The sequence below is a fragment of the Canis aureus genome, chromosome 12, assembly GCF_053574225.1.
Source record: "Canis aureus isolate CA01 chromosome 12, VMU_Caureus_v.1.0, whole genome shotgun sequence".
Taxonomy (NCBI): Eukaryota; Metazoa; Chordata; class Mammalia; order Carnivora; family Canidae; genus Canis; species Canis aureus.
The window spans coordinates 21,124,578-21,144,996 of NC_135622.1; the positions used below are offsets into that span (position 1 = coordinate 21,124,578).

At 38.4% G+C, this 20,419-nt stretch overlaps 1 protein-coding gene across 10 annotated transcripts in view; it reads left to right on the top strand.

The window, feature by feature from the left end:
* The window catches only part of CTNNA2 (catenin alpha 2), a 1,080,823-nt gene that overhangs the window by 952,357 nt on the left and 108,047 nt on the right, over positions 1-20,419 (top strand). For all 10 annotated transcript variants that reach the window (XM_077843060.1, XM_077843058.1, XM_077843061.1 and 7 more), the window contains 2 exons: positions 14,257-14,349; positions 14,928-15,084. In XM_077843060.1, coding sequence (XP_077699186.1) covers positions 14,257-14,349; positions 14,928-15,084 — 250 coding nt within the window. The remainder of the gene's footprint in view (positions 1-14,256; positions 14,350-14,927; positions 15,085-20,419) is intronic.

Here is a 20,419-nt window from a genome sequence, read left to right on the forward strand (position 1 = left end):
GTATTTTATAAAATGCAGACTGTGATTCAGCAGGTCTTGGCAGACTCAAAATTTTGGGTTTCTAACTATCCCCAAGAAGATGGCTCTCCTACTAGCCTGTGAACAATACTTTGCATAGCAAAGTTCTTCCCCGTATTCTATTGATGTGAAAACAGTGAGCCAGCTTCCACTCTTTGGCATTATTATGGGATTAATATGTCCTGGTACATACAAGGTACAACTCCTACATACAATATATTCATCCAAAAATGTGCTCTATTCTTCAGAGTGGACCCTTTGTAAGTTTTAATTCTTCCTAAATTGTATTTATTTAAGAGCGCACAGGTGAAGAGAGGAGCAAAGGGAGAGAAAGAAGTAGACTTCTTGCTGAGCAGGGAGCTCAATGTGGGGCTCCATCCCAGGACTCTGAAATCATAAGCTGAGCCAAAGTCAGACACTTAACTGACTGAGCCACCCAGGCATGCTGACCCTTTTTAAGTTTTGCCCATTTTTTAGAGATACTGCTTCAACATGATTTTTATACTGATTCTTTATGAATTCTCTTACAAGTCTTGGATATACTTTTTGCAACATTATTATTTTTTTAATTTTATTTATTGGGAGCACACCAGAGAGCATGAACAGGGGGAGGGGCAGAGGAACAAGCAGGCTCCCTACCAAGAAGGCTGGATCAGAGATGCCAGGCTGGATCGCAGGACTCTGAGATCATGACCTGAGCTGAAGCCAGATGCTTAACCAGAGCATCTGGTTGAGGTCACCCAGGTGACCCTCTTTGCAACATTCTTAAACTTAGCAGCTCTTAGTACCTGAAGATATATTGGATTTTTAGGGAAGCTATATCTGGTGAATTGATGAATGAAGTAATATGGTTTAGATAAATAAATACAAAAGGATGAGGAATAAAAAGATCCTTACCTTTGAAGAACATTTCCCAAGGTCTTTTTTGGTATAATATAGTATAAGCACAGAGGGCTTCATCGAACAGAGGCAAGGACATCCAGGACTGAAGCATTTTGAACAACTCTTATCCTGATCTATGCACAGACAGACACCAGAGAAGTCTTCATATTTACAAGAATACCCTACCCAGCCTAGCAGACTTTTATTGTTCAAAGTACTAAATATTTTAGGCTTTGTGAGTCACATAGGGTCACGTATTTTTCTGTGTGTGTCTTATTGAAGTATAATTGACATACAATGTTATTTTAGTTTCAGGTGTACAACATAGTGATTCAACAGCTTTGCACATTAGTCAGTGTTCACCATGATAAGTATAGTCACCATCTGTCACCATACAATGTTATTATAGTATTATTGACTATATTTCCTATGTTGTACTTTTCATCTCTGTGACTTATTTATGTTGTAACTGAAAGTTTGTACTTCTTAATCTCCTTTACTCATCTTCTCACCCACTTCCTCTCTGGCAACAATCAGTTCTCTGTTCTTCAGTGTCTCTCTATTAATTTGTTTTCTGTTTTAGATTTCACATGCATGTGAAATCATATAGCATTTGTCTTTCTCTGGCTGACTTACTTCCCTCCAGGTCTATCCCTGTCACAAATGGTAGGATCTCATTTTTTTGTGGCTAAGTAATATTTCATGGTAAATAGTTGTGTGTGTGTGTGTGTGTGTGTGTGTGTGTGTATATGTGTATATCACATCTTTATCTATTCATGTATTAATGATTAGGTTGCTTCCATATTTGGCTATTGTAGATAATGTTATAATAAAATAAGGTACATACAACTTTTTGAAATAGTACTTTCGATTTTGTTGGGTAAATGCCCGGTAGTGGTATTACTGGATCACATGGTATTTCTATTTTTAATTTTTTGAGGAAAGTCCTTACTGTTTTCCACAGTGGCTGCCGCAATTTACATTCCCACCATCAGTACATGAGAGTTCCCTTTTCTCCAACATTCTTGCCAAAATTTACTTCTTATCTTCTTCATATTAGCCATTCTGACTGTTGTGAGATGATAGTTCATTGTTTTGATTGCATTTCCCTGATGATTAGTGATGTTGACTGTCTTTTCATGTGTCTGTTGGCCACCTGTATGTCTACTTTGGAAAAGTGTCTTACTTCTCTGCCTATTTTTTAATCAGTTTGTTTGTAGAGGTGTGTGCATATGTTTTAATTATCCTTTAAGAATGTAAAAAGCATTCTTTGCTTAAAGATCATACAGAAACAAGCCAGTAGTTACATTTGGCTCATGGGACATACTTTGTTATTCCTATTTCATTGGTAAATAATGCCAACTAAAATATAGACCTCTTCATCTGTATAATAGTCTGTTGTGAAATAACAGGTATGAAGCCCTGTGAAAGTTAGAAGTTTACTCTGGCTTCAGAGGAATGTTAAAATAATGATTATAATTCTAGCTTGCTTAGCTAAGAGCATTTTTGTTGACAAAGACCCTCGAACATCTTTATAGCCCTCTTTCTCTCCCTTCCTCTATGTGTACATACAATATTACTGGTGTTCCCACAACAAGTGTACTTGCTATACCTGGATCCCATGGAGAAAAAAAATACAGAGCTTATGCCAGGCAAAAGGCCACAGTTAAACAGCTAGCCTGGAGAGCACAAAGCTAAACAGAAGCAAGATGTATAGAATTTCCTCATTACATGCTCTCTCTAGGGACTACTAGTCAGAACACCATCTTTAGCTTTATTTCACACAGCAGATTGAAAGGTCAGGCTGACTGGCCATTCACTCAGACGACTGATTCAGCTAGGAGGGGAAAATAAATGACCCACTGAGAATGATAGCAAAATGGGTCTGTTGTAGAAAGTTGCCAAACTGAGGCACATTTGAAGGGCATTATGGGGCTTGACCTGACCTATTCCTACGAGCATTGGTTATGAACATAATCATGGCTGGGAGTTGACATGAGCTTTTGTAGGCCCAGCTGTTCCTTCCATCTAGACCTGGCCATGGTCTCCTGAGGGCCTGCTGATGAAACCAGGATGCATCTGGGGTCCAAACCTCACTATGGCTCTTGACTGTGATAGCTGCATCTGTTGCCCGACAAGGTAGAAGTGGCTGCTTGAAGGTCACCTAAGAAAAACAGGAGTTCTGTGCAGCAGAGTCCACTTTGATATGGCTCTCAGGTGACATGGACTAACTTTACTGCATACTCTCTGGCATAGTTCTGCCCTGCTCTTTGAGCAGCATGGGAATGAGTCAAATTTCAGAGGTGAGCAAGGCACTGGTACATTTGCATGCATCAGTAGAGGCTTGTGGACCATAGCAGGATGAGGATGTGGGACAGTCAACAAGAGAGTTTCTAGCTAGGGAAGGATTTGTAAAGACATTGGTTATCAATGAAATCAATGAGAAAAGGATGCTTTTGGCTGGCTGTGTTCTTGTAGGAAAGAGCTATAATAGCTACAGGTAATGATAGAAGTGAGGGATTTTGTGCCCCTTGGCAAGACCAAGATTGATAGTAAGCAAAGGAGAACTTGAAGCAGAAGCAAGAATATGGAGGCAGGTCAAGAGAGAAGAACTGGGCTGAATATGAATACCTGCAACAGGATATGAGAGGATATTAGTGCTTCTACATGTGAGTGACTTTGTTGGTATCGTTTCATGAACCTGCAATGCAGTAGACACCGACAGCTCTATTCCCTCCCTCATAACTGTGGGACCCGGACTACCAACTCCTCTGGGTGTGGGCTTGCCCCTAGGGGAAAGCCCTATGGAAGGGAAGCTGTGCTCTGCACTGACACAAGTGTGGACTCAGACTAAGGGGAGAAATGAAATTTAATGAGAGATCTGGAGGAATAATGAAATGAGAGATCTGAAATGAAAAAAGGAAGAGCTGACAATCAAGTACAGATGAGATGGATCTAGCAGCTTTTAGGGACCAAGCCTGGAAAGATTCCAATAGGCAATGAAGAAAAAGAATGTATAGGTGCCTGAGGGCTGGGAAGGTGGCTATTAAGGAATGGAGCTTGTTTGAAGGTCATTTCTTCAGTTTCTTCCCTTGCATGGTTAAGGATCAGTGTTGAGTTACCTCCCATACCCCTTTGCTCTAGTCCACTTAGAGCCTTCCAAAGCTGTAATAAGATGGGTTCCCAGGATTTTTCCTCAGAACATTGCCCATTGCAGTGAGCAGGCATAAGCTTCTGCCACAGAGCCACTAGGGGACCAGTAACTTCTGTTAGCTATACTCTAGGTCTTTGTCTTTGAGTCCCTAACGTCCAGGGGGAGACAGAGTTTCAGGGGGGTTATAGGTGGAGTAGGGAGTAATGAAAGATGTAAAGTGTATATCCAAGATGGATGTGAGTGCAAATGGAAAGCTACAAAAATGGACCATGATGGCTTATTCAAAGAAGCCCAGAGAGTGGAGAGTCATCCTCCTGTTTCAGGAAGTGGTGGTTCAAGGGACTATACTATGAGATAAGCCACAGGGCATTATTGACACTCATTTGCTTCTCTTGAGACTGTTTACCAGAAAATCCCTTGTGTAAATGCTTGGGGTAGTGGAGAACGTACTTGATGTCCTTCCAGGTGTCCCACCACTGTCCCTCTCTGTGATCCTGTCTTCCCTTACTCCCAACCTCAACCTCTTTTGTTTGTTTGTTGTTTGTTTATTTATATTATTTTTGGTCTCAGAACTTACTGTTAAGTAGACCTTAAGACTTAGGCCTTAAGACCTAAGAGACTTAGCCTCTTTTGTAGGCTAAGAATATGAGGCCCTCCGTAATCTACTTGATAGTGTTCATTGGACTTGTGTTATAATACCTTCCCCATTTCTTGCTCAAAGATGCTTTGGCATATTTGACAGGTCTGACAAAATTGACTGGTTGATTGTACCAAAGTTTTCATCTAAATCAGGAGTTTGCAACCTTCTATAAAGGGCTGGATAGGAAATATTCATAGCCTGTGGATGTATGAACCCTTTGCAACTAGTCAAGTCTGCCCTTAAAGTACAAAAGCCATCATAGACAATATCCAAGTGAATGGGCAAAATATGCCCCAATACTACTTTATTTACCAAAACAGGTGGTCAGAGAAAGGAAAGACAAAAGGAATTTTAGATAAAGATTAGAGCTTAAAGAAAGCTCCATATCCTTACATATTTCTCTAATAGCTTGCATGCAGGGGCTGAAGTTTATACAATATACATTTTTCCTTAAATTCTTAAGGACTTGGCCATCTTTATTGGGTTAAGGTGTTATAGTAGGAAGAATATTTTAGAGAATATTATATTTTCTTTGAAGAAGAAAATATTTACCTTTATGGATAGTTACTTTGATCAATTAGCATCCTTCTTCTGGTAAACCATGAGAAGAGAACTCATTAGAGGTATGTTTATGTGGGGCAAAAGGTAGGAAAACATCTGGGATAGGGAGGCTGCCTTAGAACCACAAGATCTTGTATAGACAGCTGTAGAGGCCATAAGGATGAATAAAACATAACTATTCTCAAAAAGGTTGAAATTTAATTGAAGATGTGTGATACTATATTTCTGTATATCTAATTGTGCATGTATGAATTTATCCTTCTATCAACACATATCACAAATAATGAATAAAATAATAGCATGTGATAAGTAGTCACTAGTGGTATAGGCAGTAGGCCAGAAGAGATTTAAAAGAGAGATCTCAGGCAGCCTGGGTGGCTTGGCGGTTTAGTGCCACCTTCAGCCCAGGACCTGATCCTGGAGACCTAGGATGGAGTCCCATGTCAGGCTCCTTGCATGAGGTCTGCTTCTCCCTCTGCCTGTGTCTCTGCCTCTCTCTCTCTGCCTGTGTCTCTCATGAATGGGTGAATAAATATTTAAAAGAAAAAAAATAAAGAGAGGTCTCTTCCGATTGGCCAGTGTGAATGGGAGGTCTTCAAGGACACTTGTACCATGAACTAAACATTGGCCAATTACTAAGAATTTAATTGAGGAAGGCATCTTCACTCCCCACCACAAAAACAAAAAATACCCTGGAGGCATAAAGTAGAGGAAATAAGGACTCCTCTCTTATCAAGTTGGAATTTTGTGCAAAGGAGACTGAAGTAACAGATTCAATATTGGTTTGGATAGTTAGATTCCCTCTGCACTGTGGTTATGGCCTTGATTCCACTCTTTCACCTGTCCTCTCAAAATATATGACCAAGCTATACAGAGTAGATGTACTCATTTATTCATTTGGATCTTTTGTAAAAGTTCCTTGACTTCTACTAAAAGTTAAGCACTGGATGGGATGGTTCCAGTATAGGTTTATCCACTGCCAGAGATAGATCCTCGAGCTCCAGGCCCCCTGATACACAGCAGGGTATTCATCTCCCATATATGAAGGTCAACATGTTCTATTCACTAGAAATCAGTGAAAATTACATTTATTACATGGGACTCTGAGAAACTAAATAACAGTGGACAATAATAATTCATTTCTTCAATGAAAGGCTGGAGGAAGCAGAATCTCAGGAGGCCGTCAGTAATTAAAATGGCATTATTTCACTGCAAGATTCTAGATAACATATTCTAAGTCTCTCCTATTCTTTTCACATAACCACACATTATTGATGAACAGGCATCAAGAAGGCATTAGGTGATATTTTATTACATTATTTTAAGCCACTGAGGTTTTTATATATGAAGGGTATAGATTTATGCTGATGATTCAGCTATGAAGCAAGCACATCAATTTGTTCATGAATGTGAACTGGTGATTACCTCCATTAAAGTCAACAGGGCAGACTGATCACTTTAATTTGGGCAGAGGCATGCAAACAGCATTTGCTAGTGGTGTATGTACCTAAGAACACAGGCAAAAGAGCTGTTCTGCATCCCCAAGGAGCCCTAGGAATGCAGATTTGTGTTCTTATAGGTTATAAGTATAGGCCAGAGTATGAAGAGTGGTGGGACAGGAAGAAATTGCTGCCTAGCATCATGTGGCAGGATTTTGTATAAATTTCAATGATGTTAACTTCTCAATGCTGATTTGATGATAACTGCAAAAAAGGTAGCACAGAGAACATATACCTGCTCCCAATTTCAGATCCTAGAATTCGGGGCCCTCCTAGGTATGACTAGATTATGACAAGTTGAATGATGCTCTGCTTTATACAGAGTTGAGGGAACCTATGGGATTTAGTAAATTAAAAAAATCGAATTGACTATCTGTGATCCCAGCTATGTGCTAGGTGTAGTGAAGGTTTCTGTCCTGAAAGAATTTACAGTCTCACTGGATAATGTGGAGTGACTTTTTAAGCAATATTGATTTACACTAGTACAGTGTAGTTGGTTTAGAGAATGAAGGTTGGAAAGACATTCAGATGATGTGGCTATGGCCAAGAAGGCAAGGAGAAACAGTGTAAGACTCTGGGATTGGAAGTATAGTACATATTAGGCACTCAAAATTTGAATGGTTGACTACATCTGTGACTGGATATCATGAAAATATTTCTTTTTATAGTGACCTTTCAATAAAATGTACAATATGAGAATAGCATTTATTAACTCCTTACTGGGTGCTAGGTTAAGTGCGCTAGTCATGTTTCATTTCGACCTTATCACTGCTTTGTTATTTTTTAGTTCTCCTTTATACTTAAGGAAATTGAAGCTTTACAGAGGCAAAGTACTCTGCTCAGCTAGAGAGAATAAGAGTCAACATGTAAACCCCAGGCTGCTGAATTCCATAGCCCAACATCCTGACCATTTTATGATTTGGAAAAATTAAAATATATAGAATAATCCAGAGTTTTAGATGCTTCAGAGAGGTCATTTAAAACAAGAGCATGAAAGTATTTCTTAATTCCTCCTGTCCCCTCAGTGTCTTCTTACTGCCCCTGGCTGCCAACCTCTACTAAGCCATCCTTCCCTGATCAAATGGTCCCTGTTGGTTGAGTCCTGTAGCCTTCAGAATTTCAGTTACTAGCAGTGAGGTTGATAAACTTCCTCTCAGTCTGAGGCAGCTGAATTTTTAAAGGATTTCATAATATTTCCGCATAAGAGACGTGGCTACAAACATGTTTTGGGACATCCAGACCTTTCAGGCTCTTTTCAAATCAAGTTGTAAAGGTGGCCATGAAGCCTACTCAGACATTTATCTCTGTGGAAATCCATCATCCTCTTAAGGTCAAATCCCTCTGTCTTAACCACTCACTCCTTCTATTTTGCCTCTCAGAGATTTCAGGGAAGTGTATCATTTTGTCTCTTGCTGAATTAAAAAAATCCATCTGTAATATAGATGGCATATTCTGGAGAAGCCTACAAATTCTATACAAGATAGACATGTATGTATTAACGCCATATGTATGCTGATCTTATCAGTTCAAAAAACTGAGTAAATTTGCAGGCAGAGACCATAGCACCCTTCATTGTCCTGATTGTTATAGAAAACAATAGTTGGTGTGGAATTTGTCCCATCATATCTTCTCTTTATGGTTTTATATAACTAGGTAACTGTGGTGACATATCATAAATTCCTTTTTATTTTATTTATTTTTAAAGATTTTATTTATTCATCACACACACACACACACACACACACACACACACAGGAAAGAGGCATAAGCAGAGGGAGAAGCAGGCTCCCTGTAAGGAGCCCCATGTGGGACTTGATCCCAGGATCACTACCGGAGCCAAAGGCAGATGCTCAACCACTGAGCCACCCAGGCGTCCCCAAAAATTCCCTTTTAATGGTAAATAAGTTCATTTTATTCTCAAACTTATGACGATGATGATGCAATATTAACATAAGAATCAAGTGCTTTATAACCTCTGAATTGTTATCCTGCTTTTTTTCAATAGTGTGCTCTTCTTAAAAAACCACTATGATACCTGAAGCTGTAAAAATTAATGAAATGGTAGAGTTTCGGGGGTTGAATGCACTGAATATATGCTGGTGTTTGGAACTGAACAGAATTACGAATATTAAAAAATGTAATTTGATTTCTAGAAAAGAAAATGTTCTCCCTTTTTCTGATGTACCTCATATCACTTTGGAGTTAAATGCCTAAATACTTTATTAGCAGAGGTTTTTAATGTTTAATTAAAGCTCAGCCTTCCAGGCATTTTGGCTTTTCTTGTAAGTGTTCAAATAGGCTTATGGCATTTCTGAGGTGGAGCTACTTTTGTAGTGATGTTCATACAAAACCAAATTTCACAGTTAGGATAGGCCATTCATCTGGAGCTTTGAACTGTGTAGGTTTTGTTTTGTTTTGTTGTTTGGTGATTAAAAACATCTTGCATTTTAAATGATCACTGTATATTTTTGTGAGAGCTTTATGCATTTGTGATTTTTGTCAGTTTTAACTCTGCCATCATTGTCTCTGGAATATTTACTTTTGGTCAACTGTGGTGATTATTGAAGGGTTAGGGAATGGATGCCAATAGTACAAATTCAGTTCAAGGAGCAAGTTACTTTCTTAACAGAATCTGCATCAGTTTTCCTTGCCGGCTTATTCTCTTTCTAATCTTGCTGGTCATATTCTCCTTTGTTTCACATCTTTCAATGTGCCTCCAGAACAGGAAACATCATAATCTTTGAGCATCCTAACAATTGTGCTAATCAGGCAATCAGAAAAGAAGTGTTATAAGATGGATAGCCTACCTCTCCATGATGTGTTGACCGATTCCCATCCAGGAGTACTAATTGTTCCTTTCTCTGGACTCCTAAAGCTCTTATATTCTGGAGCATACAATTGAGTGATGGCTTCTAAGCCTCCTCCTTTTCCTCAAGATAACTGGTTTTTGAGATATTAAGTGAGAGATCAAAGACTTGGCTCACTCTTTTTAGCTTTTGCTTCCCCAAATCTGTTGTTTTCAGAAGGTATAGAGGATTTCCTTTCCTAAAAGATTGTTGGGAATTTAGTATGGTTAGCTAAACTAAGGAGCAATGCCACTTTTTCTTGTGACTAGTCTCTCTCAGAAATCCCAAATCAATCTAATTAGCCTAACATCTAATGATTAATGATATGCTTTATTGTTTCCTAAGCTTCTAAGATGGCAGATGACTCTTGTTCCCTTAGCTAAGTTGTAAACAAACCAAGAACAGAGAAAACAGAGGCATGGCCCCATGAATGTTACCTGCTTGCTTGGTTGACTCAAACAAGTTTCAGAGTTTTATTAAACATAATCACAGGGATGCCTGAGTGGCTCAGGGGTTGAGCATCTGCCTTTGGCTCAGAGCGTGATCCTGGGATAGGATCCGGGCTCCTGTCCCACATCGGGCTCCTTGCAGGGAGCCTGTTTCTCTCTCTGCCTGTGTCTCTGCCTCTCTTTTTGTGTGTCTCTCATGAATAAATAAATTAAATCTTTAAAAAATGTAATCATATTGCTCAACATCTTTTCAGTTGCAACCTAGTAACACTAGTCAATTAATGATCTATTTTCCTTTTTTTTTATTTCTCTCACATTAATCCTTTTCAAATATCTCATGTTTCTAGTCCACCAATTTCTACCTGTCTTCCACCTCCTGTTTAGGAAGATCATCATGCTAAATTGGTTAAAAAAGCAAGGTGTTTCATCAGATTTATATACTACCTAATGCTCCTATACGACTGATGAATCACTGACCTCTACCTCTGAAATCAATAATGCATTATATGTTAATTAATAGAATTTAAATTTTAAAATGTGGGAAAAAATGTAGAAACCTAAAAACCTCTCATAGATATCTCAAAGGGATTCCTGAATTCTAGTAACAGCTCTTGAATAATACATTACTTTGCCATTTATCCTAACTGAAAAAATACCTCTTGGGACAACCCAATACTTCTTAAATGGAAATACTGAGAAAAAGGAAGACCTGGGAATCTATTTTCCTTGAGCAGTGCAGTATCTGAGGATTCCCATTCCTGTGGCACTAACTTCCACTATGTATTCAATCTTACACTTCCTACTCTGAGATATACTGTTCCCCTATTCTTAAGATCCTCATCATAGAACCCTTCCCTCTGTACTGCATTAAAATATTCATTCTTGATATACAGCTACTAGATTGCTTTTTCATGTACCCTTCTATTTATCTTACCCTTCATGGATTTGGAAATGGAGTTGGTTATAAATTAAGAATCAGAAGAATAGTCATCTTCCCATATTTGGAGAATCCAGCTGTCTCTAATGATTCATTTAAAATAAACAAAATAGTATTTCTGTGAAATAAAAGAAAACCAAGTTATATGGGGCAGGGGGAATATTGTGATTTGACAAAATAGGACATTTTATTTTTTCTGAGTCTCTAGTATTATAGCATCAGAGTTATAGTTAAAGAAGAGGTAAGCTGAATCATCAAGTACTGGGCAGCCCGGGTGGCTCAGAAGTTTAGCGCTGCCTTCAGCCCAGGACGTGATCCTGGAGACCCCGGATCGAGTCCCATGTCCGGCTCCCTGCATGGAGCCTGCTTCTCCCTCTGCCCGTGTCTCTGCCCGCCACCCCCCCTCCCCACCCGTGTGTGTGTGTGTGTGTGTGTGTGTGTGTGTGTCTAATGAATAAATAAAATCTTAAAAAAAATAAAGATTTAAATCATCAAGTACTTACTATGAGCAATAGACTTGGACTGGAGCTGGAATGTTAGCTAGCGTTTCAAGCTACAGTAATGATTGAGAACTACCTTGAAGACCAAAACTTAGCATTTGGTACCACAGTCATAGAAATCATAATATATTAAAACCATATTCAGAGTCACCATGATACAGTGGGTCCAGTGAGAAGCAGAAAGGCAAGCTTAAGAAAGATAGGAATTTGGATGGAGTCCATGGCCAGTTTAAGACCTGTAAACTTGCCTGTTTTGGAGATATTGAAATCTTGAGCATCATGTTGGAAATATTTTCAGAGTGTTCCAGAATACAATACAAGATAAATAAAATTCTGATTTTAAGTTGACTTAAACAGCAGGAGTACATTGCTGAGTGGAGGCCGATAGACTTTAGGATTTATGGGTCAGTAAATTAAAGAGAATAATTAAAGGACTATCAGGAGTTGCCAGCCCTTAATTTTTTTCTAGGTGTTATGAGCACTGTTCCCCCCCCCCCGCCCCCTAATTAGATTTTACTGGACAATGAGGTTCCAATATTAGATCTAAGCCATAATAGAATTTACTTAAAGAATGAAGATCCATTTCAAAAGATACACAAAACTTCATTATCACCACATAGAAGTTACTGATTGGCATCTCCTTCTCTCAGGATCCCCCTTTTCTCAGCTCTCACTCTCCCTTGTCATTATATAGAGCCACATGCCAAAGCCTTCAGCTTATGTCCACTGCTGTGCAAAAGTGTGACCTCAAGTCTTAACACCAAGCATGGATGATAGAGAGCAAACAAGACCATCTGAAATCCTCATTTCATAGAAAGGAAGGCTGTTCAACAGCAGAAATAGGAAGAACTTAATTGAAGATTAAAATAATTATAAATACATATATATTTCTGGAAAATTCATACCATCCTGACTTTTTTCAGGCCACCATGAACAGAGACACTACATTCTGGACTCAAACAATGGACCAAAATATAGGAATTATTGTTTAGTGCCATAATGCTGATAAATAGCTGCTGGAAGGTAATATAAACTTCATCTAGCCAAATTAAAGGGGTAGTTCAGCTAGATCTTTGAGAATATCTTTATGATGTATTCCAAATAATATATGTAATAAAAAGCTATTAAAGGCTATTCTTTAACTCAATATACAACATATTGAGCGCCAGTTCTATATCACATACTTAATGTGGCTTTTGGAGTATAAAATGCACTAGAATACAAATATAAAAAAGACTAGTGAACAATGTGGAGTGGAGACAATAGAACAAAAAATCAAGAACACATGTTATTCTTGCTCTGCCTCCAAGAAATCTCATGCCTCTGTACATTTAGTATCCTATAAATGGGTATAGTAAGGCATGTTTCTATTTCAAACAGTCTTAGTTTTCACCATTTTAGTTTTCAAAGTATCTGAAGAATCAGAGGTAAACAAAAATATAAGAAACTGATAATGTTTGGAATTCCATCAGTGGTATCTCAGAGTACATATTCTCACTGCAATAGACTTCAAGTGTTCTTCCTTAAAACCTTCAAAATGGGATTCTTAACACTAACGATTTATTGAAGTGATCTTTGAAAGTATTCCTAGTATCACCATTTATCCATCTCCTTTTGCTGATAAGAAAACAGTCCTTTAGATGTGAAGTGACTATATAACTATTTAGTGGTTAAGCCTCCTGACCTCCAGTTCTTGTTTCCACACTGTCAGGCTAAGCTTTCTTTTGCATTTGGAACTACACACATGTGTAGTGCATTTTAATCTCCCAGAGCATTGAGGCATGGTAGGGAGGCAGCCTGGTTTTGGAGAGCAGAGGTGGGAGGATACAAAAGGGCAGATGGCCACAAGACTCAGAGGAGGATTCTTGCTCTGCTAATCACTTGTTCTACTTGCCCTACGCTCCTAGCCCTGGTGGCCCTTCCCTTCTCCATTGCCCTTTCTAATCCTCATTCTCTTGTCCTCTTGGCACCAGCCTGATGGGACTGATCAGTGTTTTGATGGTGGCTCTGTGTGCTGTTGACCTTGGCCAGTCAATCTGACCTTGTATTACCAGCTCTGCCTCCTTGAAGAGGATGAATGACAAATTGAAATGCTCAACCAGGGAGCTTAAATTCAGTACAGCTGTTTTGGCTGGTATAATATTTTTAAAAATTAAAATTGAGTTTCTTTATACTAGACCCACATATTCCAATTTGTTGTATACTCTATCATTGCCTACTACATTAAATCTGCTTTTTCTATGTGTTTCTCAGACCTGCCTGGCCCCTGAAAGCACTTGAGTGGGCAACCGGTGACTAGCATTTTCCTGACAGACTCCAACAGGCAGATATGGGTTCCTTTGGGTAGAACTCTTTTTCAGCTTCCTGTGAGTCTCTTTTAAATCCAAAGCGCACTGTAGTATCTTTTATTGGTCAGAGTTTAGCACCATGTGACCAAAATCATAGTGTTCTATACTCCATGGTGAGTGTCCGAGGGCTCAAGTGAGAGTGTAGGTCATGAGAGCAGTCCATAGGGGAAAATGGATCAAAACAACCCAGTTAAAATACATTATTGTGAGTGCTTGAAGCAATAATTTACTAATAGCACCCTGCTTTTCTGACATAAATGTCTAATATCACATATGAACTAGTAATACTTGGTAAATCATTAAAAGCTGCCCGTATTTGTGGTTCTCCTGGATGTAGGACTCCAGAGAAGGTGCAAGATCGTGCAGCAGTATACTTCCCCTTTGCCCCAACATGATTTTCACTCCAATCCTCTTCCATCCAGGTTGCCAACTTGGCCTGTTCCATTTCCAACAATGAGGAGGGGGTGAAATTAGTCCGGATGGCAGCCACCCAGATTGACAGCCTGTGTCCCCAGGTAAGCCTCATTCACTTTGTTTCAAAAGCCCATTGGTGTCCTAATATTCGGGGTCATCTCCATTGAGGCCCTCATATCTTGCCTTGCCTTGCCTTGCCATCATTCCTGGGCTATTTCAAGGTCTTTCTCATAAAGAATTTCTAACTGCTCCAGCCTTCAAAATTACTGTAGTAATTATTGTGTTTTCCACTCATATTGACTTTGTTCTGTTTATTTGGGGGCTATATTTAAATGCTCCATATCTCTTTACCTTGTCTCATCTAAATTCTAACCTTGCACATGTAGGACAGGAGTTAGCTTTCTACCACACCTGTGCTAAGAAAATACAACTTGTACCAGTACACACTTCTTGAAACCTGAGGCCAATTACTATATCTTTAAACAAAACAAAGCAAACAAAAACTAATGGTAGTCGATAATATACTTCATCTTTTATGTTTTTGATTATCTTCTAAACACTGAGAACCCACTTATCTGTAGCAACCACCTGGTCCAGGGTTTCAATGTGGTCTTTGACCTTCTGGTTTCTTTCTTGAATAGTGTAGTCAGTATGTTTCTGGATTGTTTCTAACAAATAGGTCATCAATGCTGCTCTCACACTGGCTGCCCGACCACAGAGCAAAGTTGCTCAGGACAACATGGATGTCTTCAAAGACCAGTGGGAGAAGCAGGTCCGAGTGCTGACAGAGGCTGTGGATGACATCACCTCAGTGGATGACTTCCTTTCTGTCTCAGGTAATCACAAATAGGACCCTTCCAAGGCAGCTGGAGGAGAACAGATTAGGAATATTTTATAAAGGTCATGGGTCTCTTTTTCAAATGCTCTTCTTGGCCCTTTGAGCTTTCACTTCTCTCTGGAAATGTTATTGTAGCACTCTCTTAGAAATTCTTCTTTTAAGTGCACATTATTTCAAAACACTGAGTCAAAGCATTTGAGGGGAAAACACAACTTTCTGATAGAGAGATCAGCAATCTGAAAAGAATATTTAAGGTGACATAGATTCTTCTTTAGTTCCTAGAGTTTTTAAAGCAGGTGGGCCTTGTATCCATCTGAATTACCCATCTTGAAAAAGGGGGTGGTATGTGAGATTGGTTAATCCTCATGGTTTATATTTAAGAATCAAAAAAACAATCAGCTAGCCCAGTTTGGCTATGTTTAAAGGGGTCTTTTTTCCCCAATAAGTGAAGTCACCCAGGTTTGTGATAAGGCAGGTAGAAATACTAGTTATCAAATATACACCTTAGGAGATACTTTGGAGCTATAGAGGTGTTGAACACTTAACTATGAGAATGTGTAAGAAAGTGAGAGAAAACAAATACAACCAGATGCTCCTTGAAATTGTGACTTTTTTTTTTCTTTGTAAATGAAGCCAGACTGAAGGATGTTAGTATATTTGAATAACCATGTAGTCAATTTGACCTTTAATGGTACTCATCAATGCTGTTTCAAAACTGGGCTACCTGCCAGCAAATGGGCCTTTGTCCAAACACATTTGGCACAGTTCATCTAGAAGAGTCTCTGTGGGAGGAATGGGAGAGGAGGTTGCTGGAAACATCAGCCTCCTTTGTGAGGCATTAAAATAATCAGGTGACCCTTGGAAATTCAAATGGACCAGATGTGGACTCTACCCACAGGTGGTCCTAGCCTTGACCAGGGTCTGCCTGTCTTTGGCTACCCGAGGCCTGACAGGAAAGGGGTTGCAGCACTCCTAGTGGGATTCAGGCAGAAGGGGCTTCTGATTGTAGTAATTTAGAAGGAATTTCTGGGGGAGGTTTATCATATTTGGAAATTTTGTCTAGGTGCAGTTTTTGCTTTTTATAAAAAAAAAAATTCCTAATGGAGGCTTCTGTTTGAAGCTTGTCTGAGAGCGGCAGAGTCAAATCTGTAGGTCTGATGGATAATCAAAACCCAAGTTTGAAACCATGGAGAGCAAGAGAAGGCAGATGGAAAAAAAATGAGGAACATGTGTTCGGTGTCTGTAATTTACCCGGCTCTCTGCTGTTTGCTTTAATTCTCCCCAAAATTCTGTAAGATAGGTATTAGTTTTCCAAGGCTTCCTTCGAGAAAACTAAGACATTGAAGGGATAGGTAATCGGGCAGAGATGGTATGAAAATCTAGATTATCTTCTTTTCAGAAGCTAGGTATTTTTCAGTAAGTCAAGATAGCAGGAAATTTCCTTTGACAAGTCCAGCTTTCACTGTGGTTCTCTTCTCCCCATCTCTGGTATCCTCATTCCACTCTCTCATTTATTTCAGAAACATTTCCGGTTTTTCATTTCCAAGCTATAGTTTGGTGACTTTTCAAGCACTTAAATATCCCTATATCTGTGGGTTAGCTGATGAAGAACTCCATATGTTGCCATTTCTGAGATTTGCTTTGGTGATACCTGAGTCCTAACAATGTAAAAGATATGAGAAAATACATATACTGTATTTTCCTGTCTAGTATCTAGTCACCCCTGTCTAGTATCTAGTCAGTCTTTGCAAGGATGAATGTAGTGGCCCTAAGACAGGGCAGGGGCTCTCCCTAACCAGCCTCAGATCTCACAGCAATCCTGATAGCGCCTGGAAATTTTATTCTGCATCCCCTTTTGTGTGCAAATGAGTAGAAAATATTCATGGACTACCTATCCCAATGAGGAATCATTTCAGAACTTTAAAAACTTCCCAACTTTTCCTTTTCTTTAAATACATGTACAAAAATTTCTGAAGGTAGGGAAAAGCAAAGTGAGGAGGTCTTATCTCCGACTGTTTCAATACGCAAAGCTTTTCCTAATTTTCTTCCACCCTGCCTCTTTGCCACCTTTCTCCCTGCCATTGCTTTGTGCATCTCATTATTACCAGCAACAAGAAAAGGCTTTGGCTTCCGCTGATAACACTGTGCAGTCCAACCCCAGTGGTACAAATGCCGTGGCATGCCATGACGGGAAAATGAACAGGTGCTGTCAGGAAGCCAGGCTTGGCAGGGCCTGCTGGAGCATGCTTTTGGAGTTGACAATTGGAGGTGGCAGGTACCTTTCCACAGCCGGGCTTGACAAATAATGACACAGCCTACTCTCTCCTGCTGGTAGGCTATGGATACGGCCCAGTTGTTGGGGAAACTACTTCTTATCTCCTCTCCGAGCTGAAGCCAAAACATTTGCATCAGTAAATTGCAAGTTTGGCCCAGGAGATGTTTTGGAATGGCATTAATGACATTTTATGTATGCGTTTCTTCTTAAGGGAATATCTATTCTGGCAGAAAGCTCTATTTTAAAAACAAGCAAAGATCTTTGTTTTTAAAAGACTACAGTTTTGTTTTGTTCATGCTACCTGAACCTGTGTGCCTGAGTGCTTAATTTGTCCATATGAAAAGCAACAAGTTTGAAGAGCAATGATCTAAGCTAATAACATTACAGGAGCAAAACCAATTTTCAGATGTGGCCCGGGCTCATAAAAACGTGGAATGGCTGTGTTAGAACACTTAAGTTTTTCCCACTGGGTAAAAACTACAATTTTTAATAGTGTTTTAAAATGAGTGTCTTAGCATTAACCATGTGACAGTTTAATTCTTGGGTTTGGCTCAAAAAAATAGCAGGCCTCTAAGATCTGAGGAAGAGATTAACTCAATCCCATAATATCCAAGATTTTTGTTTTGTTTGTCTTTTCTTATTTTTCTTTTGACTTCAGGGTCTTGAGTTTGTGTGAATTTTTAAAGGGAACAGTGAACTTTGATTTTTGAATTTAGAATCTATACCTTTGAGGTTTATGATATTCAGGTAGTTTGGTCATCAGTGATTTTTATAACAAAATTACGTCTTTTCTGAAATCGTAAGGTTCCAAAAAAGTTCAAGCAAGTTTATGATATGTTTAAAAATCGTACTTCATATCTGAGTGTAATATCCAAAGAACCTGAGTGGTTTTTCCCAGCAATGGAGCCCTCTCTAGAAACCCTCTGCTTTTTATTATTACTTTTGCTGCTGTATTCTTTTCTAGTTGGGACAGCATTCCTGTCTTCTTGAGTTCTTCCTTTTGAAAATTCCTTAGGATAAAAATACATAATGGTCTCTTTTCAATGGACATGTTTATGCAGTGTTTTTTCTTTGATTACCTGCTGTGTATAAGGCACTATCAGGAATGCAAATATGAATCAAAGTGAGAGTCTGCCTTCAAATAATTCACTGTATCTTTTGATAGATCCTAGACCATTGTGCTTCCAAATTTGTGGTTCAAAGACCTGAGGATGGAGGGAGAAGGAAAAGAGGGGAGAAGTTATTACAAGGGGTTTGGGAATCCATATATATATTATTTAGGATCTCTTGATCAAATAACGTGTCTATGTGAACAGGTCCTATTAAATACATTGTTCAAACTGAGCTTAATAAAATACAAATCTATTTTAAAAAATTCTAAATCCTAACTTTTACATATACACCATCTACCATATAACTACTATCAGAAGGAAATTGTGATTCGTTTTTCCATAAAAGGGATATCCCTAATTGGAAAAAGCTGGGAAATGCTGAGTAAACTATCTTAGCATTTCAAAAAAACAAAAACAAAAACAAAAACTGATTAAGAAAAATTAGTCAATAAATAGTAAAATCTATACTTTATTCATTTGGCATGATAATCTAGACTAACCACTGAACAAATTAGTTGATTTGTCTAATTAAAGCAATGCTTTTGATATCCTATATTCCCAGCTTCTGCTAGCCTCCTTCAAATATGTATCATTTCTATCTATTAAAGCCTATTCTTACATCTTAATTAAATTAGTTGCACATTTCCAGTTTGGGAAATAGGTTTTAAAGAAAAAAAAAAAAAAAGAACCTTATCATTTCATTTCAAGATACTAGGTCATAGTGGGCTTCTTAGAATTAATATTTTTTTTATCAACACCAGAGAGTATTAGGATCTAATATAATTAACACACTCCATCTCTGTTCTGCATTCAGAGCAGAGATGGAATCCAAATTTCAATCTATCAGCTATGCTGTGGAAAAGCAGTGGCTGTTGCTGTTCTTCTACTGTGTTATTCAAAGAAAATAGCAGATGGATGCATGTTTTTGTCATGGAGGCCCACCCAGTTGCTTACTTTTGGGGACAAGGGCACATTTGAATAGTCTGGAGAGATCCAGCAGGGTAGTAAGTTGGGCAGTAAGAGAGGCCTTTCAAAATAAAACTTTTGAATTTGAAATCCTATGCCAAGTTTTATTTGAGGAAACCTTTTTCTCAGGTGTCCTGTTAAGTGAGTTTGTATGATACAATCTAGGATCTCAGAAAGGCGTGGTTTTCAGAAGTTCCATAACCAAACTGAAAACTTCTTAAAGTCTGTATTTTCATAACTATTTCTGTTTTACTCAGGAAAATGTCAGCATTCAGAAAGTACTACTTTTTGTGAGTTTAAAAAATCTGGATATTAAAATTAAAATATCTCAGACTTTCTGTTTTAATTTCTATTTGAAATTAAAGAATTAGAGAATGTAGAAATTTCTGATGGTTTGAATGAAGAAATCATATTGTATAAGGTCAAAACAGAGGTTCCATTATGAAAAGTAAGTTATACTTTGCAAGTTTCTTCCTGGGTTCCTGAAAGAACAGATATTCCTTCTGAGTGACTAGCCTAGTAATGAAAGTAGGAGAGATCCATGGTGGAGACTGGTGTGGGCTCAGTACCTTCCCCTCTTTCTGTTTTTAGAAATTTTTAATTCAGAGCTAGCCTGAGAAAATTCCCAAGGAGATAATAATTTATTTTAATCCTTTATTAACTATTTATTGAATTTGACAGTTATAATTTTTAAAAAGTTATCAGATTATTTAAGACTGTTTCTCACTTGTTCTCCTTTTTAATAGTGAGTAAATGTGTGTGTGTGTACTCACACATGCATCTCTTTGGCTTAAGTAGTTTTCTTTCTACAGAACACAAAACTTTTCAACATTTCCTTAAAATTATGTTTTTTAAAGAATATTCAAGGGGCATAATTACAGATCTCACTTTGGACATAAGAAATAAAAATTGCATATGTGCAAAACCATAAGGGACCGGATTGCATATTTTCTCTATGCTACTAGAGAGTGAAAGTCCAG